General features: G+C 43.7%; 1 protein-coding gene across 1 annotated transcript in view; it reads left to right on the top strand.

Annotated features, from left to right (window-relative positions):
* The window catches only part of suco (SUN domain containing ossification factor), a 29963-nt gene that overhangs the window by 9077 nt on the left and 7378 nt on the right, over positions 1-13508 (top strand). Inside the window, 16 exon segments of the mRNA XM_056415488.1 lie at positions 4858-4972; positions 5665-5766; positions 6119-6393; positions 6945-7023; positions 7025-7089; positions 7337-7526; positions 7639-7750; positions 7962-8089; positions 9119-9186; positions 9272-9379; positions 10058-10163; positions 11340-11360; positions 11602-11657; positions 11804-11895; positions 12405-12470; positions 13023-13106. Of these exon segments, the coding sequence (XP_056271463.1) occupies positions 4858-4972; positions 5665-5766; positions 6119-6393; positions 6945-7023; positions 7025-7089; positions 7337-7526; positions 7639-7750; positions 7962-8089; positions 9119-9186; positions 9272-9379; positions 10058-10163; positions 11340-11360; positions 11602-11657; positions 11804-11895; positions 12405-12470; positions 13023-13106 (1667 nt within the window).

Raw genomic sequence — 13508 nt, forward strand, 5'->3', positions numbered from 1 at the left:
CACACAATGCTGCAATGTGTTCGACGGAGAAAACATTCATTCTCAGGTGGAACGTCCCTCAGGGAGGTCTCTCCAAAAAGAGGCGTCTGAGGTCTTGAACAGCAACGTAAGAATAGTAAAGATGCTTTGAAAAAAAAGTATCAATGGGCTTCTTGCCAACAGTCGGTAGTTATCTCTCCTGGAAAAGTGGTCAGGTGTGAATTTGTGAGCTCTTTATGTTCTTGAATAATGTTGAATTAGTTTGTCTCTGCATAGGCTCGGTGAATACGGGGGCATTTAGATTTGTATTATAATGGAGATCAGAGACGCGTCGTTGATAAGTGTGTTTGCAGGAATACGACTTGTGCATCACAAATATCACAAGACTATGAATACAGTTTAAAAGAAGGGGAACATTTAAAGTAGAGAGGAAGGAAACCCTGTTAAGTCACTGTCCGTAAAGGACCCCGGGTAAGACACACACACACACACACACACACACACTGCTTCCTCTGAGCAGTGACGGCATGTTTTTGTCTGCCTGGCAGATGCGCTGGCCGACTCTTACTGCCCCACAATCCGTCTCTGCCCACGTGGGTCCTGGATTCTCTCTTTAGCTGTTTTTCCTCCCCAACATCCCAAAACTTGAGAGCAGACGCAGTATTTACATTCCTACTGCATTTATAAACTAGAATACACCGCTATAATGTCGTGGTTTACAGGATTTGTCGGTGGGCTCTATTTTCTGACGCAGCAGTCGACTCGTTAGCCAAGTTCTAATTTTTTAATTTAAGTCCTTTAAGGAATGACTTGGTGTGTGTGTGTGGCTGTTTTGAGAATTAGGCCAAGAGAAGGAAAGTCGGTAGCTAATCTGCCATGTCCCAGGTTATGTATGTGTGTGTGTGTGTGTGTACTCTCCGTGTTGCTGTGTCATGATGTCTCGATCTAAACTCCAACAGTAAAGCGTCAACAGTGAGACTGAAGGAGGATGAAGGTGGTGATGAGGAGTTGTCACGCTCTGGAGACTTGCCGCCGCCAGGGGGCGGAGCCACAGTTTGCATGTTCGGTGATAATAACATTTGACTGGGCTGCCGGCGTCTCTGTTGTCTCTGCAGTCTGGGTCGACCCCCGTCGGGTTGGTACGGGCCGGTTGATTTAAAACCAGGTCTCCCGGCCTTCCGCGTGGTCCTAAAGCCAACAGGAAATAACTGAGGATTTGGCTGTTGGGATCCAGCGGAGTCGGTTGTGTGTCTGGGCTGCTCTGTGTGTTTATTGTGCTTCAATATACAGTGTGGTGATGATGGGAGGGGGGGGGGGGGGTATAACAATCTGTTTTTGCTCCAGAGATGCCGTGCTGTGGCAAAAATTCAGGATTAAAAAGATAATTTAACGCTGTTGTGTGACACATGGAGCCCATTTGTAACACAAAAAAACACGTGACGAACAAAACAGAAATAACGGTCGTACGTTCACGCCGTGCCACGTAAGAGGGAATTGTTGGCTGTTTACCTTTTTGTTGTTTTGCTTTGAACGCACTGGGATTAAAACGTTTCTCTGTATCGACTAAATGCGCAAGTATCATAATCCGGAAAGGATTTTTTTTTTTTATATACGTGTGTGTATATGTATTTATTTATATTATTTATTTATATATATTTATTGGAACGTCCCTACTTCTATTATTGATTTATTAATATATTTTATATTCGTGTCGTGCACTAAATGTGCCCGACACTCACCGGTATACACGACACCACGAATGCAGCAGTTTCATTAAATGATCTATAATCTGACCATAAAGTCCCTTCTGTGAAAGAGTGCATCCCTTTTGTTCTCGTGGATGAGACCGTAAAAACTAAAAGAATATATGAGGACCCGATTGAGCCCGTTGGCGGTTTACAAACCTGAAAGACTTCCTTTTAAACCCCAAAAACCTCCTGACTCATGAATCCGGCCTCCGGCTCCAGCGTGGACCCACGACTGGAATGTGACCGGTCTACGGCTCTCCTTGAGCTTCTATGTTTCCGGTTGGCACCCCCGTCCACACACACACACACACACTGTTGCATAACAATTTCAATTATAAAGTAGGTCATGGTGCCCCCACTCCCTAAAGCTGCCCTCTTCTTCACTTTTTTGTGGGTTCCTTCTGTTGAAGGAATGTCAACACTCAGCTATTTGTGTGTGTCGGCGTTCCCACTTGTTTCAGTGCGGGCCTGGTTTTTAAACGTGGTAAATTGGGAGGAGGCCTTCTCGCGGTCCTCCGTCGCTCCACATCTCTCCGTGTTTTGATTATTTTTTCGACGGCTCCTGGCGGCCTCCGGTCAAACATTGGTTCAGCGACTCGGGGTTATTTGCGTGCGAAGTCATCACGGAAGTTTACGCAGGATTGTTTACTCGTCGACGTGTTGGACCGGCACTGTTACACGAAATCTGTTTGTCAACTCGTTTCTTTTGTATTTGCACAAGCAAATGTTCTTATCCGGGAGATTAAAGTTTTTCTTTTTTAAATATTTGATAAGCAAAGTTTTGGAATGAAGGAATTCAGTTACGTCGGTTTTGACTATTCACTGATGATTACGGCAACTGTGAATATACATCTAGGAAGATATTTAACACCTTTCTAGAGGATTATATGCAGAGTTGAAGCCTTCCAGGTCCTTATCTGAAACTGTTTGTTTCAGTGACTGCAGGAGCAGAGAGGCCTTGGTGGATGACTTATGCACATCAACGTGTAGCAACGGATTTAGACCGTGTGAGACTTAAGAAATTATAATATTTAAAGCAATTCAAAGGCGAACAACACCAGTAGACTCATTCTGAAGGCTCCAACGAGGCTTTCCTGAGAGGAGCGATGACATCCAGCCGGATGTTGCCTTAGACATGCGCTCAAAGGTTTGGGGTCACACAGACATGTTTGTGTTTTCCATGAAAACTCACACTTTTATTTATCAAATGAATTTCAAAATGAATGTAAAATAAAGTCAAGACATTGACCAGGTTATAAATAATGATTTTTATTGTAAATATTAATGTTGTTCTTCTTGTGCCTCAAAGGAAGGCCAGTTTTATAGCTTCTCTCACCAGCATAACTGTTTTCAGCTGCGCTCACATAAAAAGGGTTTAAAGGGTTTTCTACCCCTCTGCTAGTCTTCTAAGGTGATAACACAATGTACCACTAGAACACTGGAGATGGGCCTCTACACACCTCTGTAGAGACTTCATTACACACCAGAGAATAGTCATGTACACATTAACTATGTAGAGAGAGGATTTATAATTCATTTAATGTCGTCTTCATTGAAAAACAGTGCTTTGAAAAATAAGGACATTTCTCAGTGACCCCAAACTTTTGAACGGTCGTGTAAAAGAATGATCTCGGGCCTCTACCGCTCATTCCTCTAATACTTGCACACCATTGGTCCAGAAACCGGGACTGAAGAGGTCTGATGGATGCTCTGCTACGAGGACGCCATGTCGTCCTCTCGCTGGCGTTTCCTTTTTACATTATTTTTTTGTATGGCCGTCTGTTGCGTAGCTGTGTTTGTCGTCTTCAGGAAGCCGAGTCGCGGTTTGAGGGCCGACATTCGAAACCCGACATAGTTCAAAGCTATGGATCTAAGTTTAGCCGGGAGGAGCCTATAGGAGCACGTGGCTCACATTTACTCCACAGCGGCCCAACGACGTTCAGCTTCTCGGGGCGTCCTTTATGGGAAGAGGTTCACGGTTGATGAACGAGGGAAGGTCAAGTGAAGGTCGTGTTCGGGAGTCAGCTGACCCTTAAATCCATCACGGAGACCAGATACCGCCAACGTCTTCGCCGCAGGACGCGCTTGTGTTTTCAGTCTAAATTTAACCCGCGTATAAGTAGCTTCAACACCTCGTCGCTCCGGTGTCGGTCACATGACCTCTTTGTATCCGAGCGTCTGTGTCAAGTCGTGTGTTCGGGTTTTAACCGATGTAAGGTTAATAGGTGTGTGTGTGTTTTTTTAAAGCTCTTCAAATGTGCATTCTCACCGATGAAACGGTTCGTCGGCTCTTCTGCGAAAGGTATTGTTGGCGGTCGAGTGTTTGGGGAAAGCCTGCCGGCGTCCCGGCGGACGTGTTTGGACGGAGCGTGTTTACATTCTCCTCCCGATGGAAACGCTCCTCTCTTTGTTTCTTCCGGCTTTTCATCCTTTTACATTCCCATTAATGATTTATTATCCAATCGACACGCGGCGAGTGATTCGAGGTGGACACGGAGGCTGAGATGAGACTCGAGTTGCGTTGAAATGAACTTTATTTTAGTCTCTAAAGTCGTTGATGTTTCTCTCAGATATGGATGAGTATTCGGGGACAATACTCAAAGTGCTTTGAGATCTCCGCCTTCTTTTTAAATTGTCCACGAGTCGTGAGAGCGTCGACGTTTTGCAGCGGGACCGTTCAAAAAAGAAGATTTGATAACGATGAAATCCTATTTCTGGATATTGTGAGATGCGATAATGTCGTCTGAATTGATGATAACACGCTAACTCCATTTCCTTAGAAAATCTGATTATTTTGCACTAAAGTTCTTAATTGAATGAGAAAATACTTTATTTTCAGTTATTGCAGTCGAGAATTTAACTCTCACACGAATATACAAAACCACGTGGCACTTAAATCGTAAAAGACACTCAGCAGAGTGTGGGGGTCTTGAGGGGGTCCTGTGGGGGTCCCCCCCTCCTGCTCCTCTGAGGGAAGGAAGGGCCTCCCAGTGAAGGAAGTGATGTAGTGACGCCTCAGCATTCTTTAAGTTCAAAGGCTCTCACAGCGTCCCAAAAACAAAGTGCCTGTTGAGTAAATTGTGTAGAGAGGACTTGTATTTAACGGCGTCCTCTCCTCCGTGTGTTGCAGGTACCCCGGTCAGTATGTGTGTTGGTCAGAGCAGAGCTCGTCTGGCCCTGGTCAGTCCGTGGGGGACGGGCACCCAGAGGCCCGGAGGCCGGCGCCGGACTCCACGCCACACGAGGTACGTGCAAAAGTCTGTTCCCTTCTTTTTGTTTGTTTTGTTTTTTCTGTGGTCTGAGCCGCAGGACGCACTGAGGCGAGTTGCGCAATCGAAGCGCTGACGGGCATTACCACATCGAGGAGGAGGAGGAGGAGGAGGAGGAGGAGCTTTACGTTGTTCTATAAGAATTACATTAATTTAAATGAAGTTTGCCCCAAAGTACCAGGATGTTCTCCGACGGGCCTGGTGTTCCTTTTCTGGCGTTTCTGAGGGTCAAAGTTCAAGAGGCCGAGTTATGACGTTCAGGTGTCAGCGCTGCGATCGGAAGAAAAAAAGAGGGGAGAGTTTTCTTCAAGCCGACTTGAGGCTGAGGGCTAAATATGAATGGGCTCTCAGGTGTGTGTGTGTGTGTGTGTGTCCGCCCGCAACAGTGTCAGAATGAATGAGATTTTGTGTGTGTGTCCACAAGAAGGGGAATCATTGTTGAGGGTCCGGCATCAAGCGGGCGTGTTGGGGCCGTTCAACAGTCGGTCTTCGGCCTCATAAGGGCGCCTTTGTTCTGCAACAAAAGCCTTCTTCACAACCTGAGATACAAAGACGTTTTGCATTTGATAAATACGCCTAATTAAAATATATATATGTATATATTTGTATATATATATATGCATGTATAAGCCATCGATAACAGTTTGCATGTTGTTCTCTCTCTCCAGGTGCTGGAAGAATGGCCACCGCACACATCATACGATATGGGACTGGAGACAGAGAGAGCGGCTCTAGAGCAGCTGGCGACGCACAGCGGACACCAAGAACAGGTAGCGGCGCACGTTATCAAATCAACAAGGTACAGGCGGAAATGAGCCTTTGAGAAAATAGGTGCAAATGTTTAAATAAGAAAAATGGGAAAGGAAGGCGTGGCGAGGTCGTGTGTTTGAAGTCATATTAGTTTTCTTCATTACTGCCCGTGTGTAAAGGAGTTTATTGTGATGACGACTCATGAATAGGACAATACTGCAAGGTTGGTACGGTCATGGCAAACCTGGAAAAGTCCTGGAATTTTAAAATGTTTATTTCCAGGCCTGAAAAAGTCCTGGAAAGAAGAAAAGTCCTGAAAATGTGTTTTATTTTGTGCGTTTTACATGTTTTTCTTGCTTCTCCTCTCCCCAGACTGTGAATCCTCGGGACGCGGAGGAGCCCGACCCCGAGACCGTCCCCGACGCCTCTGAGCCGGACCCCCGGCCGGACCCCCCCCAGGCGGACCCGCAGGACCAAGACCAGGACGTCCCCGAGACCTCCACCACCACCAACCCTGAAGCACTTCCTTCGGGGGACGGCCCAGCAGAGACCGTCAGCGACACACAACCCGACCCGGACCCGGCGCCCGTATCCCACGACGACGACGACACACCTACCTCACACAGCGCCGGCCAGACCCACACGGGGTGAGACCCGGTTCTCTGGCCTCTAGAAGTCGGCTTTAACCACAGAGACGGACGTCACATTGGCAAACTGAACTCATAGAATAAAAACACGTTCCTCTCAAGGCGGTTAAAGCCGACTTCAACCCGATCCGACACATTCTATGGTCCTCTTCTATTTATTTAACCACTTTCTAAACGAGCGATCGCAAACTGGAGGCGGAGCTCCAAGGAGAGTCGGTCTGGGATGTTTCGTAGTCGCTCCTCGTGGAACACGGGACGGATCGTTACCGGTGACGGCGTCGTCTCGTGGACGTTGACTTTTGACCCCGATGAAGTCCGAAACCTTCACGAAGAAGATTACTTCCACCCAGCGGCAACTTTCTTGCGTTCAACTCCTTCCTCGAGGCGACATGGGGACATTTTAAAGACGCACACATCAGCTGCCCCCCCCCCCCCCCCATTTGTCCCCCTCCATTACTTTTTCTCCTCTCCCTCGTCGCCTCTCTCCCCGTCCTCCGCTCCTCCCGGTGGCGAGGAGGTGTGGTAAACGCCATGTCCTTTCTTCCCCCCAGTGCGCCGCGGGTTGCCAGTGCAGGAGATGAACTCCCAGTAGGCAACGTTATCTTTGCCGAGCTCTCTGTTGCACGGTGCGGGGGCGTTCTCCCCCAAACTGGCAACCTGTGAGAACTCCTCTTTTGGCAGGCCGCCTCTCTTCAGGTGAGTTTTTTTTCCTAAACCCCGGGGAAGTCCAGTCCCGGTGCAGAGATGGGTAACCCCGGTACCAGCTGCAGCCGTCCACCGCTGGCCTTGCTCTTCTTCTTCTTCTTCCTCTGTTTCCATCGTTTCGCTCGCAACCCAAAGTCTATTCTGGCAACACACGGATTTAAATGGACTTTTTTATTGATTTGCATAGAACGTACTCGTGTTCTGAAACCCTGTTTATCCTCCTCCTCCTCTCCATCAGTGTGGACAAGGCCGGCATAGAGGACCAGCGGTTGGACCAGAGTTCTGGTCCTGAAGCAGAGGTCCAGTCTACTGCAGGACACGTGGACCAGGAACAACAACAACAACAACAGAGACGCCAGGAGCTGGAGGACGGGCTGTCTGATTTGGACCAGGAGGGAAACACTTCTCAAAACCACCGGGAGCTGCAGGTCGGCAGGATTTCTCACATGTATTTCTATATATATAAATGACATTTGGTGTTGGATACATTTGAACTATAATTATACACCTCTTCTCTCTCTGTGTGTGTGTGTGTGTCAGGCGGGACCCGGCAGCACTGCCAGTGAGCCCGATCCCTCGGTGTCGAACAAAGAAGACATCCCCACCTTCGACGAGTGGAAGAAACAAGTCATGGAGGTGGAGAAGGAGAAGAGTGAGTTATTAAAGACATGAGGGAAAAGCTCTCTCTCGCCCTCTCTCTCCTGCCATGTGCGGTGGTCAGTGGAGCGTGTGCTCATGTGTGTTGCGTAACCTCCCTACTCGTTTCCTCTCGGGCGACGCTCCATTTTGTTTTCCTCTTCTTTTCTCCAGTTATGGCCCAAATGAATACATGAATATATAACCGTGCTGCTCCCTCTGTGCAGGTCAGTCTCTGCTCATCTCCACCAGCGGCGGCCCCCACCTGGTGAAGAAGGTCCAGAAGAACTTCAAGAACAACTACGCCTCCGTGGAGTGTGGCGCCAAGATCCTGTCAGCCAACAACGAGGCCAAGGTGAAGCACACCCACACACACCCCATGTTTTAATTGTCTAATGGGGAGAATATATATATACACTACCGTTCAAAAGTTTGGGATCACCCAGACAATTTCATGTCTTCCATGAAAAATCACACTTTTATTTATCAAATGAATATAAAATATAGTCAAGACATTGACAAGGTTAGAAATAATGATTAATATTTTTACATTACATGTCATTTAGCAGACGCTTTTATCCAAAGCGACTTACAATAAGTGCATTTCAACCTAGAGTACAAACTAAGAACAACAAGAATACAGGAAGTAACATTTCCTCAACATAGTCGAACTACAAAAGTATTTGAAGTATTAATTTTGTTCTACAAACTTCAAGCTCAAAGGAAGGCCAGTTGTATAGCTTATATCACCAGCATAACTGTTTTCAGCTGTGCTAACATAATTGCACGGGTTTTCTAATCAGACATTAGTCTTCTGAGGCGATTAGCAAACACAATGTACCATTAGAACACTGGAGTGATAGTTGATGGAAATGGGCCTCTATACACCTATGGAGATATTTCATTAGAAACCAGACGTTTCCACCTAGAATAGTCATTCACCACATTAACAATGTAGAGAGTGTATTTCTGATTAATTTAATGTTAACATTATTGAAAAAAAGTGCTTTTCTTGGAAAAATAGTCATTTCTAAGTGATCCCAAACTTTTCAACGGTAGTGTATATATATATATATAATTCATATATTTTTTTACATATTTAGAAATAACTATATATATATACATTGTTTTTATATATATATATGTAATATATTTTATATATTTATATATGTTTATATATATTTTATATGTATATATTGGTCACTTTGACACTTAAATATGGGAAAATTGGTTCCAGGTTGAAAGAAATAGTTAAGAATTATAGCTTTCCCCGGGACCGATGTTTTATAGTCTTGTATAATATGAATAAAAGATGATCTCTGAAATGAAAAACTTTTGATGACGACACTAAAACAATTCATTTTCATCTCATTCTCGTGTTCAGAGCACTTCAGCTATTCTCATGGAGAACATGGACCTTTACATGCTGAATCCTTGCAGCAACAAAATCTGGTGAGTGAACACACACACACACACACACTGATTGTAGATCTGCACGCGTCACCTTCTCCCAACGTTGTCTCCATCCCTCCGTCAGGTTCGTGATCGAGCTCTGTGAGCCGATTCAAGTGAAGCAGCTGGACGTCGCAAACTTTGAGCTCTTCTCATCGACACCTAAAGACATCTTGGTTTCCATCAGTGACAGGTAAGTCTGTGTGTGTGTGTGTGTGTGTGACAATTGAGTAAATGGGGAGGAAGGATTTGTTTTCTTTTGCATGCGATGACCTGGTTTATTTCACAGTATGCACTTTTATTTTTATTTAACTTTTACATTTTTATTTATTATTAATTCACTGTAGACATTTTAATTTCATTTTTACATTTTAATTTCTTTTATTAATTCACTGTATACACTTTCATTTTAATTGTTTTTTACATTTTAATTTCCTTTATTTATTAACTTTTATTTTTATTTTAACATTTTAATTTCCTTTATTAAATCACTGTTTACGCTTTCATTTTAATTTAATTTTTTAATTTTAATTTCCTCATCTAAATTTTAACATGCCCTGTTATTTAATGTAATTGTTTTATATATTTGTAAACATGTTTGCTGCTGTTTAAAGAAATGTTGCCCCGGGTAATGAATAAAGTGAAATCTAATCTATCGACTGAAGAAGAGTAGAAAAAAAAACAGCAGGTCAAATGAATTTAACCGCCCAATATATTAAATCCTAAATCTGTCTCGAGGGAATTATAATCTGTCCGTAGTCCCTCGATTCAGATAATGAGAAGTTCTTATGTAAAGAAACACGCTTAAAGAGAAGATTCTAAGCCTTTCACGTGGACGTAATCGGTATCTGCTGCTTCCTTCTGTCTGCAGGTACCCGACCAACAAGTGGGTCAAGCTCGGTACTTTTCATGCCCGGGACGAGCGGATCGTCCAGAGCTTCCCATTGGACGAGCAGCTCTACGCTAAATATGTGAAGGTACGGCCTGTTCCTCTTCTTCACAATGAGTGTATTCATCCTCTAGTGGTGAGTGCAGCTCCACTCACAGACGCCTGCTTCATGTACACGAGGACCCTCTTGGTCGGCCTGTAACCTGGGTGAGGACGCTGGGCTCTGGGGCCATGACAGAGTTCCACTTGTTAGAACTACAGGGCAGAGACGCTCTACCATCGGGAGCATTTATTTATGTTTTTATTTGACATTTGGGGTGTCGCAACTCGTCTGGTTTGGTCTGAAATCGGCTGCCGACGGTCTGGAAATTAAATTAAAAGCTGTAAAAAGGATCGTTAAATAATTAGAATGTTTTTTCTTCTCAAGTCATGTACATAAAACAGTACAAATAGTTTTCTCTCCTGTGTTTACGACTTTAAAACAAAACAATTCTGTTCAATTTAAGGACGGGCCAGTTGCGTTTTAATTATTCCTCCATTCACTCCAAACAGAATGTTTAGTGTTCGCAGGTTACATGAATTAACTCGTACCTGGAAGCTATTAATTTACTCTATGTTCTACTTTGTCTTTTTATTTTTTATTTGTTCTCTTTTTGTCATTTACAATGTTTTGTCGCCTTCTTTTTTTTGTTCCGTGAAACTGAATAAAATTACAATAAAAATAAATTAAAAACGTAGGAGGCGTGTGTGGCGCACTTCAGCCCCCTGTGGCCGAAACGTGTATTACAACAACAAATAAAAAAAGATTTTAAATGCCAAAACATTGAGTCCACGGTGTCGCCAGGAAACCTCTCGCGCTCCCTCCCTCAGCTCCCTAAGTCTAGTCGCTCCCTATGATTATTTTTTCCTCCTGTGATTCATGAGTTCCGTTATGTAATAATTGTGTGTTTTTTATTATTACATAAACTGAGTTGTCTGAAATGTTTTCACTGATCCTAGCGGCCGTGTCATCCGTCTGTCCCTCGGTCTGGCTTATGATTTCTTTAATTATTATTAATATATATTTTTTCCAACTGCTTGTTATAATCCTCTTGCTAGCACGCTCCCTGATTTTAGATGTTCGCGTGTACCTGCAGCGTGTTTTTTGTCTCATCAGAAAACCCAAACTGCAACCAAATGCTTGAATCAGTCTTTTCAGATTTTTCTTTCTCTGTTTTCTCTCTCTCTCTCCTTTTGTCCTTCGCCTGTCTTCCTCTCGCATCAGATGTTCATCAAGTACATAAAGGTCAGCACTCTTCTCTTTCCGTCGGAGGCTGTGATGGGCGAGATGGGCGGAGCGTCATCTTTGATGCATGATTAAGACTTTTTTTTTAAACAACTAGAGCATGCACATGAAACAAGTAGAAGTTTGACATATTTGGTGCTTTATGGGTAAATAGAGTGGGAACGCTGTGTAATACCCGGGTGGTGGTGGTGGCATTGTGCTTCCCTGTGGATGATGACTTTTAATCCATTTCCCCCTACAGGTTGAACTCCTCTCCCACTTTGGATCAGAGCATTTCTGTCCACTCAGTCTCATCAGGTAAGAGAGTAAATGTCTCTCTCTATCTATCTCTCTCTCTCTCTAGTTCCTTTTTTTTCTACTAAAAACGTATCTTAAAACATTCATCCACCTCCTCTGTGTCGTCATAAAAAGCCCTTAAACCTTCTGGTGTCTCCTCCTCGCAGGGTGTTTGGCACCAGCATGGTGGAGGAGTACGAGGAGATCGCAGACTCCCAGTACCCTTCGGATAGACTGGAGTACCTGGATGAAGACTACGGTATGATGATGGTGACACGTTGAGTCTTAAAGGATATCCGGTCCGTCTTCTTTGTCCAGACCGGTTGCAAATTCACAGAAACAGACGATTGCACTTACTAACGTAACAATATAACTCTCTCTCTCTCTCTCTCTCTATATATTCTATGTATATATATTTATATTTATATGTATATATTATTTATATTATATGTATATATTATATATATATAGATAATTATTATATGAATATTATATATATATCATTTATATATATATCAATAATATGTATATAAAATAATATATATATATACATATATAATATGTGTGTATATATATATGCAAATTGCTACCAAGGAGTAAACTTCCCTTCATGCTCTCCGACTTACTCACCAAGTAACTTGTGCAGAAGTTAACTATTAATGCCAGCTGTCTTCTGTCCCGAAGAGTTCCCTTAAAAGATAATTAACTGTTGAATGTTATTTCTTGTCACTGCGAGATGTAACCTGCAGCGTGTCCTCCTTTCTCCAGATTATCCGCCTGGATACCAACCGTTGGAGGACAAGTCCTCTAAGAACCTGCTCGGCTCGGCCACCAGTACGTACACACAGTTTCTCAGCAAATTAATTGTTATTCTTGCACACACACAGGATCGTTTGGATGTTTTACTCCAGCGGCCACACGATGACACGAGCTAACCGAGGAGTAGATTGTGTCATCGTGTGGCTTTGGGGAGAAGTCAAATGACTTGCTGTCAATGGCGTCTGGTGACTTTGAAGGCAGTTAAATCCTTAAAATATACGTGAACTAATGTCCATCTCCATTAGTGAAACACTGACTCTGGAGAAGAACCTCATTAAACCACAAAACACACTTCAAAACACCCACACTCTCACTTTTTTGTCACCAGCGTGACACATTCCTCAGGATTTTAAAGGGAAGCAGGAACTTCGTTTTCCCTCCTCTAGACCGCTTCACACAAACCGTAAATTTAAAAAAACCATCAAACCGTCTTTCTTTTAGACTGATGACCCCAACATGGGAGAAAAGTGAGAGCCTGAAGGGAAAGAGGAAAAAACTAATGTGTTGGGCGACATGTGCAGGAACCTCGTGCCTAACGTACGTGTGTGTGTGTGTGTGTTCTTTCAGATGCCATCCTCAACATGGTAAACAACATTGCTGCTAATGTGATGGGCGGCAAATCGGATCTGGAGGGACGAGCCGAAGCTGGAGGTAACTCTAATGTTTGTGTGCGCTCTCTTTTATCTTCGTGATAATCGCATCTTCCTTCTCATCTTCCTTCTCATCTTCCTCTTCATTCACACAACTCCTTCTTCTATATGACCGGTTCTGACTTTCCCTCTAAAGTTGGAAACCTCTGACTGAAATAACGCTGAATTTACGTCATGTATATTCTCTTTCTACTGGAACTTTAAAGCCTGAAACGTTTGTTGTCTTTGACCTTTTGGTTTGAGGTTTGTTGGTATGAAGTAAACTGGTTTGTTCATGTTCTCTGGATCCAGTTTTAAAGCCGTCCCACGCTTGTTGTTTAAATCTCTATTGATCTTTAGTAGTAAACATCGAAACTATACTTTTTAAAAACTTTTGGCTGAGGTGGAAAAGTTAAAAATACAA

Source organism: Pseudoliparis swirei, chromosome 5, assembly GCF_029220125.1.
Source record: "Pseudoliparis swirei isolate HS2019 ecotype Mariana Trench chromosome 5, NWPU_hadal_v1, whole genome shotgun sequence".
Lineage (NCBI taxonomy): Eukaryota > Metazoa > Chordata > Actinopteri > Perciformes > Liparidae > Pseudoliparis > Pseudoliparis swirei.